Raw genomic sequence first — 25,314 nt, forward strand, 5'->3', positions numbered from 1 at the left:
CTGTCCACAGACATTCTGGCATGAAAAGCAGATGACATAGCTAATGCTCTAGTTGAATGACCCCCAATTTTGAATGGCAGTTCTCTATTATTGGAGGTATAGATAAAGGTGATACAGTTTGAGAGCCAATTAGAAAGGGTAACTTTAGAAACTGGCATACCCTTTTTTGCCTCAGAGAAGGGGATGAATAATTGGTCAGATTTCCTGAAATCTTTAGTTCTATGCAAATAGAATCTGAGCTGTCTATGCACGTCCAACTGATGGAGTCTATACTCTGCCTTGTTGCTGTGGTTGGGGAAGAACACCGGGAGTTCAATGGATTGATTGATATTGGCTTGAGAACAAACCTTAGGTACAAAGGATGGATTGGATCGTAACGATACCCTGTCCTTGTGAAATATCAGATATGGAGGTCTAATTGACAGTGCTTGCAACTCTGAGACTCTTCTGGCAGATGTTACTGCTATTAGAAAAATGGTCTTCCAGAACAGAAATTTGAGGTCACAAGATAAAGAAGGCTCGAACGGAGGTAGTGTCAGTTGAGATGGGACAAAATTTAAATCCCAAGGAAGAAGTGGTTCCTTAAAAGGAGGTCTCAATAAGGAAGCGCCTTTAAAAATGCTTTATACAAACTGTATGACATTAAATTAGGAGAATGGTCACCAATGTGAAAATTTGAAATTGCAGCCAGCTGGACTCTTAATAGTTGCTGCAGCAGCACCTTGCTGAAAAAGTTCCACCAGAAATTCTAGAATGGATTGAATAGATGCAGAAAAGGGTCAATGTTTCTATTCTAAGCCCAGTGAGAAAATCTTTTCCACTTGCTAGTATATAGTCTTCTAGTAGAAACTTTATGAGAAGATATCAGTATGTGTCTTACTGCTGGAGTAACGTTTTGAAGCCTGACTAAATTGGGAAGTGGAGCAGCCATGCTATCAAGTTGAGGGTGTGGAGAGAAGGATGAAGTCCACCTGGCATATGTGTCAGCAGGTCTGGAACTGGGTCCAGAATCCAAGGCTTTTGCTGAAGATGAGGCCAAAGGTAGGGGAACCAAATCTGTTGAGGCCAATGTGGGGCAGTGAGAATCATCCTGCTTCCCAAGAATTTTGCTTTCTGGATGACTTTGGGTATGAGGGGAAATGGGGAAAAGGCATAAAGAAGTCCCGAGGGCCAATTGTGAACAAGTGCATCTGTCGGTGTCTCCCCCGGTGGGGGGAATTAGGGCAAAGTAGCTGCTGCACTTGGCATTCATGGGAGTGGCGAAAAGATCACAGGAAGGCTGACCCCATTTCCGGAAGATCTCTTCTGCTATGTTCTGGTTCAGAGACCACTGGTGAGGCATCAATATTGCCCTGCTGAGCTTGTCGGCTATCACGTTGGATTACCCTGGGATGTGCATTGCTACTAGAAAGTGCTGGGAAGAAATTGCCCATTGCCAAACTCTCAGGGCCTCGTGACAAAGTGGGTATGATTTGGTTCCTCCTTGTTTGTTTATGTAGCAAACCACGGACATATTGTCTAACTGTATAGCAGTCATCCCTAGTGGAAGAGAGTCGTGGAGTGCTTGCAACGCCAGAAGCACTGCTGTCATCTCTAGAACATTGATATGCAAGTGGGCATCGTGTTCTTGTCATATACCTTGGACCGTGCTTCCCAGATAATGGCCCCCCACCCTATCTGGGAAGCATCCGTGGTCACTGTAGCAACAGGTTGTTGTGGAATAAAGGGTCTCCCGATGGTCATATGGTTGGACTGACTCCACCGCTGTAGGTCCTTTTCGCATGATTCCATTATTCTGATTAGGTGGGACATCAGGAGTTCTTGAAGTGACCATTGGGAGAACAGGAGCCATTGAAGGATTCTCATGTGCATTCTGGAGAGAGGAACTAGCGATGTCCTTCAAGGATGCATCTGCAGTCCTTACAAATGGGTTGTCCTGTCGTCAGGCAGCCCTTTTCCAAAGTCTGGGTCTGGCCTCGCTGGTGTCGCACTTCACCCGGCGTCATAGCTGCAGTTAGGCATCAGCCAGCGCCATCTTCCTCAGTCTTTCTGCGCGTGGCGCCGAAGCAGAAGCTGGGTCAGAACCAGTGAATACTACTACGAAGACTTCTAAAAGGATGTCAGAAAAAGTGAATAACTGTTTAAAAACAAATACCTCATAAAGATTTCGCTTGTCTAGCCTGTGGCTGCTAACGGCGGGCTTAGGGCGCGGGTCAGAATTTGAGAGGGATTTTTCGCTCGATTTTGCTTATATTATGCGGATCGGGATCCTCCGAGGCCTCTTCCAACCTCGTGGAATGGCCTTCTGAAATCCCACCTGCTGTTGCAGTTTCTCAGGAATTATCACACACTATTCCCTTGGATATTTCAACCCTGCATGTGGAGCTGCTAGGCCACCTGCAGCCATGTCCATTAAGGCCTTGCAGCTAAAGCTGCTAAATCTGTGCTTACTAAGACCCCTCTCACAGGCCTAGCTCTAGTTCACAAATGCTTAGTTTAGCAGAGGATCTCATTTCTTTAATGAGCCAGTGTCTACAGATGATTCCTCTGATGATTCAAGACTCTGATGCTGAAGAGTCCATCCCTTCTGCCTCTCCACCTGAGGAATTTTCTTTTGGGGAAACCTTGCATGCTATGAGGGAACAATTTCAGTGGCAGGGCCAGGATTTTGGCTTAGAACTTTTCTGCATTTACCACAACATAGGCCTTTAGCCATACCTCCAGTTCTTTCTGTTGTAGATGATGCATTTAATGATGCTTGTACTGCTCCTGATTCTCTACCTCCGGGACACACATTACCACTTGTATAAGGCTCCATTTGCAGATCCCGAGACTATCTCCCAAGGACCTAAGGCTGTAGCAGCTACCTCTGCCAAGAAAACCCTCCCCTCTGAAAGGGAATCCAGATCCTTAGAGAAATGGGGTAAAAAAGTTTACACTTCTGCTACTCTTTCAGCTAGGGCCTTGAACTGTCAATTTCACATGATACAGTATCAAGAATTTATGCTAGACCAGTTAACCAAAAAATTGTCCTCGGATGAAACATTAGACAAAAAATCTGTGCAGGAAATGGTACATAACATTCAGCAAGTCAGTAACCATTCCTTAAATTTAGATCAGCCATGACTGGCACAGTTATCAGAAGGCATGCATGGTTAAAAGAACAGGCCTTACCAGACCATGTCAAATCAAAACTGTTAGATGCTCCTATGGATAAGATCAATTTGTTTGGCTCTCCTGCACAACAAGTACTGAAGAAGATGGAAGAGAAGGCAAAATCTGTCCAAACAGTGAAAGATTTCTTACAGGTCCAACCTCCAAGGTTTAGCAGGAATTGGCCCTCCAAGAATTGGTCCTTTCCAGACTCCTCCAGAACTCAGAGAGGCAGGAATAGGCGTTCAAGAGGCAGAAGAAATCCAGGGGTGCCCAACAACCAGCGAGGTACAGACACAGCCACCACCACAACTACAGGTCAATCACAGTGACTTGGCTCTGGCACCGCCTACCAGGGAACAACTAGAAGCACCCTTAGGTGGGAAGCTAGCCTTATTTTCCACAAACTGGCATTACATCACAAGAGACAAGTGGATTTTGCAGACAATAGACCAAGGTTACAGGTTTCACTTCCATACTCTACCAGAAACCTACCTCCAAATCAAAAGGCAGAAGCTCTAAAACAAATATCTCTATTATTAAGATTGAGAGCTGTGGAAAAGGTACCATCTATGGAGCAAGGAAAGGGATTTTACTCCAGACTCTTCCTGGTACCAAGAAAAGAGAGCAAATGGAGACCTATTCTCGACCTGTCCGCTTTAAACACATTCCTCATTGTTCCAAAATTCAAAATGCTGACTCTACAGCAGCTTCTTCCCATGCTGGGCAAGGAGTCTTGGCTGGTAACTCTAGATCTCAAGGAGGCATACCAAATTGCAGAAGATACCTCAGATTTCTTGCAGGATCAGAGCATTATCAATTCTCAGCATTGCCAGAGTGTTCACGAAATGCCTGGCATCAGTAATTGCTCATTGCAGGCTCCAGGGAATACAAATCTACCCTTACCTGGATGACTGCCTGATACAAGCGGACAACAAAAACAAGTTAGCAGAAGACTTGAAAAGGGTCATTTACCTACTACAAGCCCTGGGATATACAGTCAATATAAAAAAGTCAAGGCTGATACCATCCCAAAGGATAACCTTTTGGGTGCAGAGCTAGACACATCAAAACAAATGGCATTCCTAACGGTAGAAAACAGAAGCAACTACCTCTCTACTTCTTGGCATTAACAAAGCAGGACCATCTAACAGCAAGAAAAGTCCTGCAAGCCTTGGGCTTCATGGCATCCTGCATAATATTGGTTCCACATGCCAGACTGCATATGAGAAAGTTACAGTGGTACCTAAGGAATTTATGGTCTCAACACAAGCACAGCCTAGAAACTCAAATTCCAATAATTCCATGCCTGAAACAAGAATTCCTATGGTGGGCTCAGGCCTGTCAGGCAAACACAGGATTGCCCTTCCACAACACTCAGCCAAGCCAAACCATCACGACGGACGCCTCAGACCTCGGTTGGGGGGCCCACATGCTGGACAAGTGCATTCAAGGGTTATGGACTCCAGACCAGCTGCACCTACACATAAACCTAAAGGAAATGCTGGCAGTAAAACTGGCAATTCAGACATTCAGACCATTTCTCTGACAAGGTCAATTGATGATAAGGACAGACAACACCACAGTTATGTGGTACATCAACAAACAGGGAGGCACACATGGATGGCACTGGACCTCTGGAATGTGGCCCTGAGCTACAACATTCAGTTACAAGCAATTTTTGTACCAGGAAAAGAAAACATTCTAGCAGACATATTAAGCAGGACTACCACGGATGCCCACGAATGGATGCTGCATCCGGACATCTTCAAAACCATTACAAGGAAATGGGGACTCCCAGAAATAGACTTATTTGCATCCCCACACAATCACCAGCTACAGAAATTCTGCAACTTGCTTGGAAGGTGGACTCCCTGTCTTTCAGCTGGAAAAACCTGGCATATGCATCCCACCACTTCCTTTGATGCACAAGGTGTTATTGAAAATCAAAGAGGACCGTCCAAGGATCATTCTGATAGCTCCAGACTGGCCAAGACAACATTGGTACCCATTACTGAGGAGCATGTCAACAAATGTGGCACTTACCCCTGGTTCCCTTGCTGTTAACACAGAACAACTACAACATCCTGCATCCAAAACTGAAAACGCTGCAGCTGACTGCCTGGAACATTGCATAAGGCCAATTAACCCAAATTTATCCCAAAGGGTTAAAGACATTATCCTGGAGGCAGACCCTCAACAAGGAAAAATTATTCAGCAAAATGGAAAAGATACCTCATTTGGAGTACTACAAAAGGAGAAGATGTGTCACTGGTAAACATAGCCAACATCCTGGAATACTTGGCAGAGCTCTTTCACAAAGGCCTGTCCTATTCTTCCATTAAGATTCATGCATCAGCTATTTCAGCAGAATACGACTTGGATCCTCCAGTCTTCTCACATCCTCTACTCAGGCAGTTTCTGAGAGGAATTTAAAATGTAAAACCTCCTAGGAAACCACCATTACCAGCATGGGACTTGAACTTTGTGCTAGAAAAATTGACACTCCCTCCTTTCGAACCAGCAGCAACAGCAGAATTACAATACTTATCATGGAAAACTGCTTTCTTACTGGCAATCACTTCAGCAAGAAGGGTATCTGAGCTACAGGCATTAATGGCAGTACAACCCTTCCTGATCTTCCATCAAGATAGAGTGTCCATGAGAACAAATCCTACTTTTATGCCTAAGGTGGTCTCCAGAGTATCTTTAAATCAGGCTATCCACCTACCTACATTCTTCCCCAACCCACAGAACAGGGGAGAAAGACTGTTGCATACCTTGGATGTACATAGACAATTACGCTACTACCTGGACAGGACCAAGGGCAATAGAAAAACTGACCAGCTATTGGTAGCATATGCAACAGGAATGGAAGGAAAAGCAATTTCAAAACAGACTATTTCCAAGTGGATAGGAAATTGTATCAGATTTTGTTACTCCTACCATGGAAAGAAAACTCCAGAAAACATCAGGCCTCACTCTACAAGGGCTACAGCCACTACCACAGCTTTCCAGAGGAGTGGCTACCAAGGACATTTTAGAGGCTGCTACTTGGAGCTCCGTGCATACATTTGCCAAGCATTATAATTTACCTTTATACTCTAGATCCCGAGCAGGGTTTGCCACTGCTGTTTTGCAAGGGATCTTAACTACACCATAACTTCCTTTTTCCTCCTCCCCCAGTTTGGCTATGGTATTCTACCCATTTGTAAGGACTGCAGATGCATCCTTGAAGGACATAGTACAGTTTTGTATTTACCATAAATGTAGATGTCCGATAGGAATGCATCTGCAGTCTGCCTTTCCCTCTGTGGTACTCCTAGGGTATTTGCCCATCTTATAGCTAGCTGGGGGAATCTATTATGGTGTATTTGTTTGTATATATGTACATACATGCTTATTTTTTGTGTTTGCTCTCTACTATTTGGAATCATTGGCATTTATCCAAATTTAGCCTTCCTAGAGGGCACCTGGCATCGGGGGCAAGAAACACTGAGGAAGATGGCATCGGCTGATGCCTTTATACCGAATAACTGCAGCTATGGCGGGTGAAGTGCGACACCAGCGAGGCCAGACCCAGACTTTGGAATCCCGACCCGAAGAGCTGCCTGACGACAGGACAACCCATTTGTAAGGACTGCAGATGCATTCCTATCGGACATCTACATTTATGGTAGGTACAAAACTGTACTTTATGGTCGAAGCCATTGTCCCTAGGATTTTCAGAATTGCTTTTGCCTTTACATTGCCCTTGGGAAGAAGGTGAAGTATTTGCTGCCTGAGGGCTGAAATTCTGTCTCCTGGAAGATGTGCCATCATGGAAACAGTGTCTAGGTTTGCACCTATGAAGGTAATGTGTTGACAGGGCAACAAAGCAGATTTTTGTAAGTTGACTGTTATGCCTAACTGAGCACAAATTTCCAAAGTCACATCCCTGGCTTGCTGGAGTAGATGCTTGGTGGTGGCAGTTAGGAGCCAGTCATCCAGATACGGAAACGCTTGGAATCCCAGATGCCTCAAGTGAGCTGTGTCTACTGCCATGCATTTGATGAACACTCTGGGGGCTGTAGTGAAACCAAAGGGCAGAGCTCGGAACTGATAATGACTGGCTCCCAGCCAGAAGTGTAAGTGACTCCTCGATGCTCTGTCCATTTTTATGTGGTAGTATGCATCTTGGAGGTCTATTGAGCACATCCAATCATCTTTCCCTAAGAAGGGAAGTATTGACTGCAGTGTCACCATTCGGAACTTTGACTTTTTGACAGATTCGTTTAACTTGCTGAGAGCCAATATGGATCTCAAGTCCCCTGTTCTTTTTGGCACCAAAAAGAATCTTGAGTAAGTTTCAAATCCTGTTTGGTCTCCGGGGACTTCTTGGATTGGGTGGAACATCTGGGATTGCTCTGATTTGTGGGACAGGGTGGCAAAAGGGAATGGAATATCCTCTGGATATTATGCTTCGTACCCACTTGTCTCTTGTGATAGCTTGCCAGGCTTCTGGGTACAAAGACAAAACATCCCCTGACTGCCTCCAGAGTAGAGCAGACGGGCCTTCTTTCAGGAGCACTGATAGGAATGTCCACGAAAGGAATCACGGTCACCCTGGTTTTGCAGACCTCCTCTGCCTGTAGGATGACGTTTACCATTGTTACTTCTCCCTCTGCCCCTGAGGAAGGATTCACCTCTTGCATCTTGGAAAGCTCCCTGGGATCTTTTGAACCACATTTTCCCACTCTTCTGGCCTTTAGGGTAAGGTCTTGAAGGTACGGAAAAACGTACTCTAATGGCAGAGAGTTTTCCCTTCCTGCTCGCATCTGGTGAGTGTGTCTTTTACTTTGTGTCCAAAGAGTGGGGAACCATCAAAGAGGGCGTTAGTAAAGGTAGACTTAAAGTGCTCTGCAAAATTGCACAAGCGCGTCCAGGAGTGTCTCCTCAAGGAAACTCCTGAACTCGCTGCCCTGCTCGCTCCATCCGCTGCATAAGATATCAGTCTCATGGAGGAGTTGACGATAGAATTTAAGGTGAATAGTGAGGAGGAGACTTTCTCATTCACCCCCGCAGCCAGTGTGCCTTGTAGAGTATCTCCTAGCTCTTTCAGGAGACCTCTTTGTAGCCTTGTAAAGTGAGTGAGGTAGCTCAGCGATCAGAGTGTAAAAGTCGGTGACGAAAAGACACACTTCCCATATCTGTCCATCGTTCGACAATCTTTGTTCGGAGGATGAACAGATGAGGATATCTCTGAAAGTTCCTTCTTGGTATAACATCTACAGGTACACCCTTTGTGAGAAAATCTTTTCTGGTAGAGGCTGACAAAAACTTGTTTGGCCTCTGAGGGACTGGCTGCATAGTGTCAGTTGACTCCCACGCCTTTCGACTGACCAAGTCCATTAGTTCATCGAAAGGCGAAGACACCCAAGAGACTGAAGGTTGAGATCCAAAGGCCTTCAGGTACACTGACTCCTCATCAGAAGGGGTGATGGTTTTCTAGCCTCCTCTCTGCTTAAGGATCTCCAGGATATCTGCAAATGAGATATCATCAGAGGACGAACTTGGGGGTCCTTCTGACTCTGAGGTGACAGACTCATCAGGGGAGTCTATATGCTTCCTCTTGCAAGTTCTCTTCTGAGGGGGCTCCTCAGAAGGGTATTCTGTGGAGGCCTTGGAAGAGAGATGTCCACCCAATGGGGGATCCTGAGGTTCTGGATCTCTGCTGTCCTGTGGATTTTTTTTACTTCGATCTTTAATGACTCGGCAATATTCTGCCATAAAATCATAGTTTTATGAAAAATGGACCGAAAATATGAAACAAAAATCTGGACATTCTGTGAAAATCTGTACAGTTGAGAGGTATGTGAACGACTGAGACTTGAGCCATTTTGTAGTGTCACTGCTGCTGTCTTTTGCCTCCTTTTGTTAATTTCTGTGTTACTTTTATTTTTACTGCTATGTTGCAGTGTTTTAATTGCAGCAAATACTGTACACAGCTTTGTGTACTAGTTACTGTACAGTTGTATTCCTGTTTTTTTTTTGTTTTTTTTAATTGTGTAAACCACCATATGTATTCTTTGGAACTTTGAGGAATTGTGTTGAGTTAAGGACTTGTGCTTCAAATCTGTTGGTAGCTTCCCATGCAGTGGCAGATAGAATTAAGACTGTGAGATCAGCTTTGTTCTTACTGTGATTTTGTGGATTTGTAACATTATGGCTGTTTGTAGGTGTTCTGTTTTAGTATCTAGTTTCTGCTTCTTTTGGTTGTTGTTATATATGTCAAGATTCCGGCTATGATTTTAATTTGAATTAGTATGCTTAATTTGTAACAGCATTTGTACTACATGGAGTATACTGATTATATGCTCCAATATCAGCAGATAAGTGATTGAGTTATGCACTTCTGTGCCAGATGAAGACACATAATAGCTTTCAAAGGTGCATAATAACTTTTGTTGGTGTTAGATGTGTTACCTTTTAAATCTGTTATGATCTTGTCTCATGCTGCAGCACAAATGGCAGACTCCGCAGTCAACATCAGCAGTGATTTGCCAGTTTTAAAAGCTGTAACACACATCAAGCTACTGCACAAAGTATAACAGGGTGAAGTCTGTAACACCTTTTAAAGCTGTTAGGTTTTTATCCAGCATTTCTAAGTGTGTTGTAGCTTTCAAAGCTGTAAAACGCTTTGGTCTCCAACACTTATTTTTCTTTAACTAGTACAACATTGCAACAGCTAAAGCTGCGACTGTTTGTTCATGCACACCTCTGTTTCAGAAAGTGTCTGCTAACTAACACAAATCCTAATAATCAAGTAAAATATGTTCCTGTTTTGAGCCTTTGTCCCTCGTTTATTTTAGGTTTATCCAGATATCTTGAGCTAAGAGTCATCAGAGCATAACTTTGAACTGTCCAGATTTTTACAGAATGTCCAGATTTTTGGTTTGTATGTTTGGTCCCATCTTCAATGTGTAGTTTTCTGGCAAATGACTGGGGATTGAAGTTTCAGACTTCATATTGTTCAGATAATATACATGCCAATGGAAACCCTGTTGTTATAACAACTTTCTAAATTTAAAAGTGCAAAATTTAAAATCCATCCATATTTTTGGTCATTTATCACCCAATATTTGTGGCTTTGAACAGATTTCTTGTGCCGAGAGGTTAAGAGGTATGGTTGAAAGGTACACAAACCTCTTAACTGATGCTGCTGTTGCCAGGGATCACTCTCACTCTTCACTCTGTCTCTCTGTCTCTATCACACATGTATGTGTGCACGCACACATACACACACACACACACACACACACACACTCTCACAGTCTCTTTTGCTTTTGTGCATCATTCACTCACACATGCACACAGAAAAACACACACACACACACACACACACACACACTCTCACAGTCTCTTTTGCTTTTGTGCATCATTCACTCACACATGCACACAGAAAAACACACACACACACACACACACTTTTTGGTTTCATTTATTTTTACTTTACACTTGCTAAACAGCAAAAGCACTGCTTAGCAAGTACAAAATAATGGTTCAGTCAATCTCACTGTTCATTCTGTCTCATACACACATACATATTCTCTTTTGCTTTCACACACACATACTTTCTGCTTTGATGCACGCATTCAATAACACACGCACACAGAAACATAAACGCACTTATACACATACATACACACACATACACTTTTTTTCTGAACAGTCAGTCATCCAACATAAAATGTTTTTTATTCTTTCTGTGCAGCCCAGTACCAAATGATCCACGGCCCACTGGTTGGGGACTGCTAATGTAACAGATAAGACAGATGCAGGAAAGAAAGGCAAACATAATTATTAAATTATGTTTTTTCTGTATATGAAGTGTTTAGTCTTGGATTACAGGGAAGGAAAAAGTTTTTGGAAAGATAAACTTGACTTTTGAGTGGAGTTCTCCTTTAGGACGAATCTCACATCCAGACTAGTTAAAGTGTATAACCCACTGGAACTCATACATGTGCTCACCAAAACAGGGTGCCTTAGCATATCCTTGCAACATATAGGTCCCCGTTCATGTCCCAAAAAACCCATACTACCTATCTCAATGTACTAGAGTCCCTCACCTTTCAACCCAATATGATATTTATGGGGGATTTCAACTACCCCTCTGTCGATTGGGAATCCTACACCACCTCTAATGCACAAGCCCAGCAATTCCTAATCTTTGTTAAAACCAACATCCTAGAACAGTTGGTCCATTCTCCTACCAGGGGTTCAAACATCCTTGACCTTGTACTTATGAACGGGGGGCAGTGTAATATCTTTGCTAGTCAGATCTGGCCATAAGGGATTATTACTTAAAAAAAAAATTAAATCCAGGGATTCAGCAAAACCAGTAACCTTTAGGAACAATTCCAAAGCTGACGTCTCTCTACTAGGCAATACCTTGGCTAAATTCCAAGCATTCCAAACCCAGTAACTACCATAGAATACACTGAGCCACATTGATAGCTGCATAGAATGAGCTGTTCTCACTCTTACTAAGAATAAGACAAACTAAAAAGACAAGCCATCCTGGTGGAGTCACACTATCAATCGGTATACAACAAAAGAAAAAAAAAAACTTGGCCAAACGTAGGAGGAACAAAGCCATACATACTAAAAGCCCACTGACCGATCTAAACAGGCAGCTAAGAGGGTTAATTAATAATTCAAAGGCGAAATTTGAAGAAAAAATAGCTTCTCGGGCAAAGGACAACCACAAAGCTTTCTACAGCTATGTCCGTAACCTTAGAGGAAATACACAACAGTGTGCAGAACTTATTGTAAATGGCATCACCTACACTGAACCGTACTGATACCAGGACTGGAAAAAATGACGGTTTAGAATCCTCAAGACATGGAAATATTCAGACAATGGGGCTAGGCTAGGCCCAGGTGGAGGATGCCCCCCTCTTGTAGAAGGAAGAATATAACAGTCCACAAAAATCACAAAAAACTGATTGGCCAAAAAAGAGCCATACAGACAATAGAGTGGACTGTTGAGCATAAGAAAGAAATTGCGTATTGTTACTGTTATGCAAGAAGCCCAGAATTTCTTGACAAATGATGTATGAAAAGATTGAGAGAGAAATTAGAGGAAAGAAAAATACTTCCACAAGAAAAACTGTCAGAAGCTTCAAATAAAAGTTTATGTTCATTAATACAACAGATCTGTGAAAAACACTATATAGACAAAGGAACCTTGTGCTGTTTGGAAAAAGAAGCGATTGAGGAAGTGTGAAAATTTAAAGAACAAAATTTAGAGATGTTTGAAGGGTATAAAAAAGAAATAGGGACATGGGAAAGAAAGAAATCTGATATAGTGCAATATTTATGCAAAGGAGAAAGCCAAATTAACCAAAACAAAAAAGACAGCCCGAAAGGTATTCAAAGAGAAATATAGGCAAAGGCATCCAGATAGGGAAAATTTCACAGTAAAAAAATAAGATGACAAAGAGGGAATGTAGAACAGAAGATTAGTCAAGTAGAAGTTAAAAAAAATAGACGCTGAAGTTGTGGAATATTTGCGAAGTGAAGGATTCAGTGTATAAAGTCTAACACAGGTCATATCACAGTATGATGGAACAACTAGTACCCAAAGTAAGGAGAAACAAGAGGAGCAGGAGACATCTAAAGAGGAAATATGGACATGGGAAAGAAAAAGATTTAGTATGGTGCAATATTTATGCAAAGGGGAAAGCAAAACTAATCAATGCAAAAAGAGCACCAAAGATATTTGACGAGAAATACAAGCAAAGACATCCAGATATGGAAAATTTTACACTGCAAAATAATAAGAAAACAAAGAGGATTAGTAATGGAGAATTTAAAGAAATAGAAACTGAGGTTATGGATTACCTGGAAAGTGAAGGATTTAGTGTAGAAAATTTAACTTGGATAACAACACAGCAGTATAGAGCAATGGACACCCAAATTAAGGAGAAACCAGTGGAGCAGGAAGCATCTAATCAGCTGTCATATGAAGATACTTTGGAGCCTCCCACATAAAACCAGTACAAAGGTTCAGTTGAAGCTATACAGCAAGGGAAAAAAGAGGAAACTGTGGCAACTCTGATACAGTCAGTGTCGTGGAGTGATAGGCCAGTGAGTTCCCATATGAAAGAGCAACAGATGACACAGGGTAAAACTGAAGAGAACATGGCACAGGAAAAAGCTCTGGAACTTTTTGTAGAATGCCCACAGAAGATGGCAAACAAAGAATGTTCCCTCAGTTTAGAAGAAAATGTTCTAAGAGAAAACCTACTTGATTTAATAGAGATGGATAGACATATTAAGATCAATGAAAGAAATAGACCGCAGAAGCTCAATAAAACCCAAAAAGTTAGAAGTTTGATAAAACAAATAAACACAGTAATTAGGACTGTCCATTGAGATTAATGCGATGTAACAGAAGTAAATAGGATGCATTACTGTGCAGCCAAATTAATAACAGATAAAGTCCTACCACAAGACCTCAGGGTAATTAGGAAAAGGAAGGGGAGAAATCAAACGCCATCATGGAAATATCAAATAGAGAAAACTATAAAGCAGTTAAGACAAGAAGTGTCTTAACTGCTTTATAGTTTTCTCTATTTGATATTTCCATGATGGCGTTTGAGAAAACTATAAAGCAGTTAAGACAAGAAGTGTCACTGTTAGAAGAGTATAGAAGAGGGAACAGATCAACAAAATTATTCAGAAAGGCATGATAAAAGCAATGTGCAATGTTGTAACGGATCAGGATTTATCATGCACTGTCACAAATAATAAACTAAAAATAGCACAGAAACAAGGTAAAAGGAATTGAAAGACCACCAAAAAAAGAAGAAATAACTGTATTTTAGAGAAGTACTTAAGAAGATCCTATGGAGCATAGCAAAGATGCTAAATGGATAGAAGAAGTAAAAGAAAGAATAAGAATTTCAAATGTAGAGGATATGAAATGTGATAAAATAACGGCCAGAGAGATTGAAACAAAGTTAAGAAAAGTTGTAAAACAAACAATAGACACCTAGGAAGGCGTACAATAAAGCTTGCAGACATTCAAATTCTTTTCATTTAATGTCACAACCAAAGCACAAAAACAAAGCTCTGCATTAATGTTCTGAATTACGTTTTCGTTTGTAAAACTTCATCAGATGTTGGCTCAGATGGGAAAACCCCAGGCTCAGATGCAGTTATCTAATTTCTGGCTAAAAGTATTAACATCTTTGCACAAAGATTTAGCCATGAGTAAGAATATTTATATGTACACCCCAAACAGACACCAGCGTGGCTAACAACAGGAAAAACTTACCCTAAAAATTATAGACGAATAACTTGCCTTCAGATGACGTATAAACTATACATTGGAGTTAATGCCGGCAGAGTTTATAGTCATTTAGAAGAAAACTCAATTAATGCAATAAAGCAAAAGGGTAATAAAAGAAAGACATGGAACAAAGGATAATTTGTTGTTAAAATCAAAGTGGAGAACTGTAAAAAGGGGAAGAATCTAAGTATGACATGAACAGACTACAAAAAAGCATTTGACAGTATCCCACATTCATGGATAAAAGAGTGCTTAAAATGTATAAGGTACACCCTACACTGATAAACTACATCACAGTGACAATTATTGCAGTTAAGCCATGATAAAGGACAAATTATTATTCCAGGGATAAAATTTCAAAGGGGGATATTTCAGGGTAACTCTCTGTCGCCACTGCTCTTTTGCCTTGCCCTTAACCCATTAAGCTGTCTACTTAACAGATTAGGTCATGGCTATAATTTGGCTCCAGAAAGCAACAAAGTATAAAGGCTTTTCCTGCTCTCTTTGTTGATGATTTAAAATGTATAGCTCATCAGATGAGGAACTGAAAGCACAACTGCAAGTAGTCAAAACTTTTTCAGATGATACAAGAATGTCATTTGGTCTTGATAAATGTACAAAAGCAACCTTTAAAGCAGGAAAGTTGCAGCACCAAGAAAACATCAGTTTGGGACAAGAATGTGATATAAAAGAACTTGAGTAAGAGGGAGTGTATAAATATTTGGGAACTGATGAAGGATAAACAATAAAACATGAACAAATGCGAATAAACCACAGTAAGGAATATTTTAGAAGACTTAAATTATTCCTGAAAACGGCATTGACATCTAGGAACAAAGTTCAAGCTATAAACCAATTTGCTGTTCCTGTCCTAACTTACAGTTTTGGAGTGATAGACTGGCCCCAAAAGGTGTCGGATAGATTGGACAGGAAAACAAGAAGGATGCTTCATGCTCATCAAATGATTTATAAGAAATCAGTGCATACCAACATTATATATTCCCCGTTCCAAAGGAGGTATGGGTCTCCTTGAAATTGATTACATGTATAAAACTGCAGTCGTGGGACTGCATACATATCTGCTGATCTCACAAGACCCAAACATAGTAAAAGTTTTGAAACATGAGGAGAATAAATCTAAGATGACATCCCTTCTTAGTCTAGCAGAAGCATATCGGCGTCAGACTGGAAATCAAACCAGAAGTTGGTAAAAATCAGGCAGCAACTGGACGTGCCAAAAAACAAAAGAAAAAATATAAGGTGAAGGATCAGATGATTAGATAAGAAGGCAAGAAATGTGAAAAATGAGTAAGTGTAGCTGCAAGTATAGAAAACTCCTGGAACAACCTCATGTTGATTAGGACTGAACGCAGGAATAGTTAAGGAGAGGCAAATTCAAACCAAAAGATGAAAGGTTATTATTGGCAGCCCTAAATAGTGGACTACGTACACATTGGTTTACAAAGTCCATTGAACATGTGGGAGAAACAGACAAATGTAGGTTTTGTAAAACAGAATTGGAAACAGTTGCACACCTTGTTGCTGGGTGTGACATACTAATGGCAGAAGGACTGTACACTGAAACACAGAATGATGTGGCAAGACCGTTGCACTGGGATTGTGCAAACATTATAATACTGAAGTAGCTGAAAAACACTGGAAACATGAGCCACAAAGCATCATAGAAAATGATGAAGTTTACTTCACGTGGGATCACCTGTTACCAACAGTTCAAAAGATGCGAGAAAACCAGATATAGTGGTCCATGGAAAGAAGCATTTGATGAAGGTAAGACTGTGGACACAGCTTACCTTGACCTGGCCAAGGCTTTTGATACAATACCCTACTCAGGCATTATAGATAAACTCACCAATTTAGGTAGAAACCCTTTTATCACCAACTGGATAGCCAACTGGCTCACTGATAGGTCCCAGTAGGTCAAAATTAGTGAGACCATCCCCACCAAGAAGCCAGTCAGTAGCAAACTCAGTACTGGGCCCACTCCTTTTTGACATCTATTTGTCTGAAATGGATGCAAATGATGAAGATTTATAGATGACTACGTTTGGATATGATTGCAAGCTGGGGGTTATCATCAGCTCCCCTGCAGACACTAGCATTCTTCAAAAAGGTCTACCTCTAAGTATTAAATGATGCCAAAACCATGGTCTTAAACTCAATGCTAAGAAATGCATAATTGTACCCTTTGGGAAATGAACCATCACTGCTAGTTACCATGTTGATAATGCACCCCCTAAAATTTGACCCAGTGGTAAGGAATCTGGGTATGCATGTAGACAGTACCTTTACTTTTGACCGCCCCATGGCCACAGTGGTGAGGAAATCCTTTTATGTTGCACAACTTATAAGTAGCGGCATGGCATCTAGGTCCAAAAAGGTCATTATCCCACTGTACTCTGCCCTTATCAGATCAGTCATAGAGTAGAATGCTCCCTTTGGTACGGACCTGACCAGGCTTGTGCAGCAACTAGAGCAACCTCAAAGGTTCCTTACAAAAAGAATACAAGGCATAATAAACCTGCCTTATGCAGAGTGCCCTAAAGCCCTTTCCCTCTACTCAGTCTCCTATGGACTGCTGAGGGGTGATCTATGCCTGGCTTACAAGTTATATGCAAACCCCACACTTATGAATCTCCTACACATTCGTAAGTCAAAGAGTACCAGAGATATAAGGTCAAGGGACCTGAATTTTGTCTGTGACATATGCAGAACATGCTGAAGAGACAGATAGGTGTCCCAAAGACTGCCCCTTTTATGGAAAAGGCTTCCCATCCATGTGTAGTTGAGTTTGTCTATTACCCACTTCAAACACAACCTAGACAAGTGGATAGGTATAGGAAATTTACATCGGGCCGGGCACCCATATCCCTTATGGACAGAAGTTGCTTATAAATGCCTGGCCCTCAGTGTCTTTTTTGGATGCAGGACATCATTATTCTTTTGGGAAAAACTTGGCTAGGCTTAGAAAGACCCCTTGGGTTGTTAGCCTAGTAACAGTCTATGAATGTATAAATTTGATTTGGGAGATGGTACATGGAGAATGTACACAGAGCATGGTCGTAATCCCCACTTATTGAAAGGCCTGATATTTATTACAAGACATTTGAGCTTCAACAATAAGTCTTGGGTGCAGAACTAGAAGAATGGGTGGTCATAACCACACACATATATATGTGTGTGTGTGTGTGTGTGTGTGTATATATATATATATATATATATATAATGTATGTGTGTGTGTATATGTATTTATACATATATATATATATATATATATATATATGTGTGTGTGTGTGTGTGTGTGTGTGTGTGTGTATTTATATATATATATATATATATATATATATATATATATATATATATATATATATATATATATATATATATATATATATATATATATATATATATATATATATATATATATATATATATATATATATATATATGTATATTTAGGAATAGATGACTGTAACATTTACTACATTGTTAGCATTGCCAGTAAAGCCTGACTAGTACATCTTTTTGTATTCGTAGACCTGCATGTAAATGTTTACATTTTTCTGCTACAATCATATCAACATGTAAATATATTATATTGCCGCCTCCCAGTATCGTAAATAAACAGGGGGAAATGCAGTATATTGATGGTGCCACACACAACTGTATGTGCACACTTGTCTGGCTGGGTAAACCTCTTCCATAACATTCTGAAGCCAAATAAAGTTCAGAAATCTTTCACTCAGGTTTGTTGTATTTCTTTTTATTACTTGGTGTGTAAATACCATTTCACTTGGACTTAACAGTTTTTGTCAAGAATATCGAGACTGACACACAGGTAGCAAAATGCAGAAAAGGGAGTAGGAAACTTGTGGAAAAGGAGATCCATTGAATTGCAGGTTATGGATCACAGCTGACTGATGTGGATTATGTCAGTATTTCTCAAATGGTGAGGCCAGTCTCCCTTGTGAGACACCAGTGTGTTTTAGGGACAGCACAAATGGTGAGGCCAGTCTCCCTTGGGAGACACCAGTGTGTTTTAGGGACAGCACAAATGGTGAGGCCAGTCTCCTTTGTGAGACACCAGTGTGTTTTAGGGACAGCACAAATGGTGAGGCCAGTCTCCCCTGTGAGACACCAGTGTGATTTAGGGACAGCACAAATGGTGAGGCCTGTCTCCCCTGTGAGACATCAGTGTGTTTTAGGGACAGCACAAACAGATCTGGACATGTTTTGTATTAAAAAACTTGACTGTTAGTGTTTATGTGGTGAAATGAAGCTAAATGCAAAAGCATAATTGACTCAAGTATTTTATAACAGATCACAGGTAAACTAATCTATATGTATATGAGGTGTTTGTGGGGGGTCTCTTTTCATACATTGTAAAAATTGCCTCTAACTAATCATGAGAAAGTTTGCTTTACTTTTAATGCACAAAAATGTATTATTATTATTATTATTATTATTTTCATATTTATTTTTGTGAAGGGGGACCAAGGTATTTTTTTGTTTTATGTCTATAAAGAGTGTAGTTCTTTTTTGTTTATTGAGGGAGGTTTACTATGACAAATTCATGGATTAAGGGATTATGTATTAAGAGGGTAGGTTTGGTATAATGGTTAAGTCCTCACTTCACAGACACACAAGATATAGGGTTTGATTGTGACCTTCGGTTATTAGTTAGGTTTGTAAGGGCCCTTCAGGACAGTTATCCTAGTATTCAATTAAGTAAAACAGAGTGCTGTGGAATGTACATTTTGCTGGCGAAGTATTAAGTGTTGGAAAGGGGAAAGTAACAATTCTGTGACTCATTTTGCAGCGTGAAGTAGTATGCAGATGCACATTAACTGTGTATGGATCGTTTTACTGTAATTAAGTGCTACTTTGGTTGGTGCATCAGGGTTAATGTGCCTTTTTGTGACTCGTGTTAATAACATGATGGGTCTTGATATAGAGAAAGCACTTGACAGAGTAAGCTGGGATGTTATGACTAGGGCAATGGAAGCATTTGCATTCCCTGACACAATAATAAGTTTAATTAGGAGGCTATATAAAGGATCGGAGACAAAAGTTAAAGTTGGGGGGGGGGTCCTCTCTGATAAGTTCTGTTTGAACAGAACAACAGACAGGGGTGTCCTGTTTCCCCTTTGTTATTTGTGTTATATTTAGAATCATTGGCAAAGAAAATAAAGAACTCAGAAATTCAGGGATATCATTGGTATGGTAGTCAAGAAAAGTTGGCTTTATTTTAGATGATATTTTATATCTGATAAAACCGGGAAAGGACATTTCAGTGTTGTAGAGCATTCTGAGACAGTTTCAAGTCTTTTCAGTGTACAAAATTAATGAAGATAAAACAAAGGCAATAGCAGTAATCTATCTACACACACATGAACTGGTTCAGCAGTACCCATATTTATGAGGACATAATAAAATGAAGTACGTAGGAGTGTTGGTTAAAACGGGTCCTGTTATGGCAGCTAAGGATATGTGGGAAGAAACTGAAAAAAAGATCACACAAAAACTGAGAAACTGGAAGCTCTGTTTAATAGATATGGATAGCAAGATACAAACTGAAATGTTTTTAGTTCCTTTAGTTTTATAGACAAGTCAGGCTTATTTTTATCAGCCAGAGGAGAAGTTGTGGATAGGAATTAGTAATGAGTAGAAGGATTTTATCTGAGAGGGGAAGAAGGCAAGAGTTAAGTTGGATAAGTTAATCCTTAAGTTGGATAAGTTAATCCTTCCAGTAGATCAAGATGGTTTGAGATTACCAGATTTGAAGGGATATTTCAGAGGTATACAGTTAAGGCTCCTGTACATAGCACAAGCAGAAAACTGTCATTCAAAGTGGAAAGGGAAGATGATGATGAAATGGGGAGGGGGCTCAAGAAATAAGGAGAGTCTGGGATTTTGGATGCAGATCCTTAAGGAGAATAACAATAACCATGCAGAATATTATATTCATAAAGCAGCAGAAAGTATTACGAACTAAGCCAACATGGGAATGGTGAAAGGATGTTTTGCAGATAGGGATGACTGCAGTTAGGGGTACTCAAAATAAGTAAGAGGAGGCTGGAATTTACTGGAGAAGTCTGGCAAAAGACCCAAGGTATTGGGAGTAAGTAATTAGAAAGGTAATAGAATGGGAAGAGGTTAAGGACACATTTGGACTGCAGACTACCTTCCTTATCAAAGATTGATATAAGAGTACAGGCAAAGAGAAAGGAACAGAGGGATCCTTAGTGAAAGACCAGCACTGGTAGAGGTTTTAGTTGAATCTAGAACAGAAGTTGTTTTTAAAAAAAGCATAATTAATAGGGCATATAAAATATTGCAAGACAACTAAAGGACTCAGTCAGAAGAGGTTGAAAAGGATCGGGAAGAGAGATTAAAGAAGCAATTCACAAAGAAACAATATAATAACATATGTTTTGCTCCCAAGTATGCAACAAAATCTAGGTGATTTAGGATTTTTGTTTGGAAGTGTTTGCATAGGTATTTGTATATCCCAAGCAGACTTCAAAGAATTTTTCCTCAGGTAGATTGCAAATGTTGAGTGTGTGGTGTGGAAAAAGAGGTAATTGGGAGCACATTTTTGGAAGTGTAATGAGTTGGCTGACTTTAAAAATTTGTTGCAGACACCTGTGTCAGAAATACCGAGTGGGTAAATTGTTGTAAATAAGGACATTATTTATTTATTTCATTTTTTTTTTTAAGCTGTGATACAGGATCTGAATTGCCTAGACATAATAAAACCCTTACTGAGTTTAATTCTGGTTGCTGCCAAAAAAGAAATTACTAGAAAATGGAAGTCAGAGTCTGTAAACCAACCGTATTAGAAGTAGGGAATACAGTAACAGGTAAAAGAACTAGAAATGTGGTCTTTAGAAAAGGTAGGAGGAAATTACATAGAAAGAAATGGGAGGAGTGAGAACAATGCATGCAGAGTAATGTTTTGGAGGATGAATGAGGTTTAAGGGAAGACGGGAACTGAATGAGCTATGTAATGTTCCATTGACATTGACTGTATATGAAGAGGATATGTGATGTATAATGTTTGCAACTGAAGGTGGATGAGTTTAAGTACTTGGGATCAGCAGTTCACAGTAATGGTGATTGTGGAAGAGAGGTGAAGAAGAGAGTACAGGCAGGATGGAGTGGGTGGAAAAGAGTGTCAGGTGTGATTTGTGACAGACGAGTACCAGTAAGAGTGAAAGGGAAGGTCTACAAGAGGGTAGTGAGACCAGCTATGTTATACGGGTTGGAGACAGTGGCACTGACAAAAAGGCAGGAGTCAGAGCTGGATGTGGCAAAGTTAAAGATGTTAAGATTTGCACTGGGTGTGACGAGGATGGACAGGATTAGGAATAAGTATATTAGAGAGTCAGCCCAGGTTGGAAAGTTTGGAGACAAAGCCAGAGAGGCAAGATTACATTGGTTTGGACATGTGCTGAGGAGGGATGCAGAGTATTTTGGGATAAAAGATGCTAAGGATGAAGCTGCCAGGTAACAGGAAAAGAGGGAGGCCTAACATAAGGTTTATGGATGTGTTGAGAGAGGACATGCAGGTGGTTGGTGTGACAGAGCAAGATGCAGAGGACAGGAAGAAATGGAAACAGTTGATCTGCTGTGGCGACCCCTAACGGGAGCAGCCGAAAGAAGAAGAATGTTTGCAACTGAAAATATGTCAATATGGTTTATTTTCATTTATATAAATTTATGACTCCCTTTGTTATGTCATAATTCAATAATGTTTTTGTTAAATAAAATGTATTAAGTAAACTGTCAATTAACCAGAAGTCAAGCAACCAGAAAAGAATTTGAAGAAATACAGTACAGTATGAACAATTCAGTTTTTCACATGTTGCACTTTCTGCCCCCCCCCCCCTTGCAGAAGCATACCTTACAGTTTTAGAGTTTTAAAAAGGAAGATGCAAATAAATTCCCTCTCTCCCCAACCTGAGCCATTATTGAATCCCCAAATGATGTGGATATTCTACAAAAGGGCCTTACAGAAACAGATGCTTGGTGCCAGAGCCATGGGCTCAAGCTTAATGCCAAGAAATATATAGTTATCCCCTCTGGGAAAAAACATGTACCCATGAATTACCATATAGGTGGCAGTACACTAAACACCGAAAGTGTGATGAGAGACATAGGGACACAGGTGGACAGTGGTCTCACCTTCGATAACCACATCGCCACATCAGTCAGGAAATCCTTCTATGTGGCACACCTCATCACTAAGGGCTTTTCATCCACCAAAAAGGAGGTCATTGTCCCACTGTACTCATCCTTCATTAGACCCATTATAGAGTATAATGCCCTGTTTGGTATGTACCTCACAAGACATCTGCAACAGCTGGAAAGACCGCAGAAGTACCTTACTAAAAGAATCACAGGCCTAAAGCAGATGCCATATGCTGACCGTCTAAAAAAACTCCAGCTATACTCTGTGGCATATCGTCTACTCAGATGCAATCTCTGCGTAACATACAAGGCCATGTCAAACCCCAAGCTGTTGGACATGCTCCACTTAAAGAAATCCCAATCCCTCAGAACCACACGCTCCAGGGATCTGAACCTTGTCATCACAATGAACAAAACATGCTGGAGGGATAGGTTCCTGACCCAGAGACTCCCCATACTCTGGAATAGACTGCCCATACATGTCAAGCAGAGCGCCTCCTTGGCCCTCTTCAAAAGGAACCTTGATGATTGGATGGGAGATAGGAAATTCACCCCGGGGATCATGTCAGTCGCCCTGCTAGACAGGGGTCCAGTGAAGTAAATATTGTGGGAAGAAATATCCAGGGAATTGTTATGGCTAGGCTTGTATAGGCCCTAGGGCCGATAGCGTAGTACCAACCTATGAACCTGAGAACAACTCAAACCAAACAGGTCAAAGTGCTAAAATGTCAACACTCGCTCCATACTCAGTCAATTTGCATCAGATTGCACATTCACTCTCTGATCTCTCACACACTTTTCGCTTCTGCTTTCATAAATGCATTCACTCAGTGTTTCTCTCTCTGATCTCTCACACACACACACACTCTTCAACATTAAAACATCTCTCCAGCCTCTCACACACAGTCGCTTCTACTTTCATACATGCATTCACTCTCTGTCTCTCTATTCAGTTCATTCAGTTCCAATCCACTCAGCATGCCACTGAAAGCTGTTCAGTGTGCCATGCTTTCTAGCAGAAATATAAGTTTAAAATATTGTTATTCCAGCCACACTTTTAATTACTGTATTTCAATATTAAAATCAATTCAATACAGTGTTTATGGTATGGTGTTGGTATGATATAGTATAGGGTACAGTATTGTCAGGTCTGTTTTTAATGGTAACTCTCAAGGAACCAGAAACTACACTTATCCGGCATCTACCAGTCCCCATCGGTGCCGGTTAACAGAGAGTTTACTGTATTAGCTTCTACATCTCACTGAAATGTATTGCATGACGGTCAAGGGGCAAAATCAAAATCCCTTCTGTCACACTAAGTTCAGCGTCTGTACTGAAATGTGACCAGTGATATTGCTAAATACAAAATGAAATACCCATTTTGTTTTGGTTAAGCAGTACAATTAGTTTTAATAACATTTCTTATTTTAACTTCCGCAACCAAAAAAGAAGGAAAATAAACTTTTTTTTTAACAAAAATTAAACAGAGCTTTTCATGTGTTTACATATTACAAATTGTTCTGGCACCATACCCTTTTCACTTTATTTGTACTGCTAAAAAGATGCTTAAAGTTGCACAGACTGCAGCTCCTTGAAGTGCGCTGTGTGTGTTGCCACTTTAATTTGCATGAGCATTGTAGCACTTTACAAAACTATCCCTGCTGAACTGCATCAAAGAGTGGAGCCAGAAGACAAAGAAGCTGACTTTACTCAGTGACATTGTTTTAAAAAAGTAAGCAATTCTTTTTTGAAATAATGCATTGCAAAATACCATCAATATGACTTGGTAGGATTACAAGTAGTTCATATGTTTATCACTCATTTTGTGTCCCAGTGTATTGCATTGTAGAGGAATGTGGGGTGAAACTCCCCTGATATGAGGATGGGGCTGTAGCCCCTCCATGATAATTGCAGTAGTAAAATGCAGAGGTGATGTGAACTTAAACACTTTTCTTTGCGCTTCTTACTTACAGGTCTTTATGATGAAGATGAGACAAGGAACTCATCCCCTCGACTTAACAAGAACTGTCTGAAGAATGTGTTTGCTGTCATCCTGATCTTTATTTATCTGCTGCTGATGGCGGTGGCTGCCTTCCTAGCTTACCAGACTATCACTGACTTCCTGGAGAAACTAAAGCATCCTGTGATGTCTGTGTCATATAAGGAGGTGCTTGAATATGATGCTCCAGGTGGGTATTAATAACATAGATCACTAAATGTTGGTTTGGGCACCAATTAAAAGTTAGTAGGTAACGAGCTAACCACAGAATATCTGACTAAAGGTGAAAGGTTACTGTTAAAAGATGATTAGGTGCATGTTTTTGATCTGTGTTAGTCTGTCTTACCTTTGTACTAGTAATCCCCCTAAGGACACTGCCCAGCGGTTAAGGGAATACACTGATTAAATGAGTGCTGCCAGTCTGTCATTTATATTTAATAGAAGCAAAAAGAGCTGCAGGTTAAGATTTACTTTCTGCAACTGATTTGTTCTGTAGTGGCTGATGACAAGAATTTGTTTGTGTCTTTCGGCTTTTCCCGGTTAGGAGTCGCCACAGCGGAACTCCGGTCCGCTAAGAATAATAGAAAAAATTCATAAAAGTGAAAGTTCATAC

General features: G+C 40.5%; 2 protein-coding genes across 2 annotated transcripts in view; one reads left to right on the forward strand and one right to left on the reverse strand.

Moving 5' to 3' along the window:
- Positions 1-25,314, reverse strand: part of NENF (neudesin neurotrophic factor) — a 1,081,512-nt gene that overhangs the window by 537,111 nt on the left and 519,087 nt on the right. The window lies entirely within an intron of this gene.
- The window catches only part of PACC1 (proton activated chloride channel 1), a 245,467-nt gene that overhangs the window by 8,779 nt on the left and 211,374 nt on the right, over positions 1-25,314 (forward strand). Inside the window, exon 2 of the mRNA XM_044055402.1 lies at positions 24,676-24,891. Within this exon, the coding sequence (XP_043911337.1) occupies positions 24,676-24,891 (216 nt within the window). The remainder of the gene's footprint in view (positions 1-24,675; positions 24,892-25,314) is intronic.

Source organism: Protopterus annectens, chromosome 1.part2 (assembly GCF_019279795.1).
Source record: "Protopterus annectens isolate FY-2018-M chromosome 1.part2, PAN1.0, whole genome shotgun sequence".
NCBI classification, from domain to species: Eukaryota; Metazoa; Chordata; order Ceratodontiformes; family Protopteridae; genus Protopterus; species Protopterus annectens.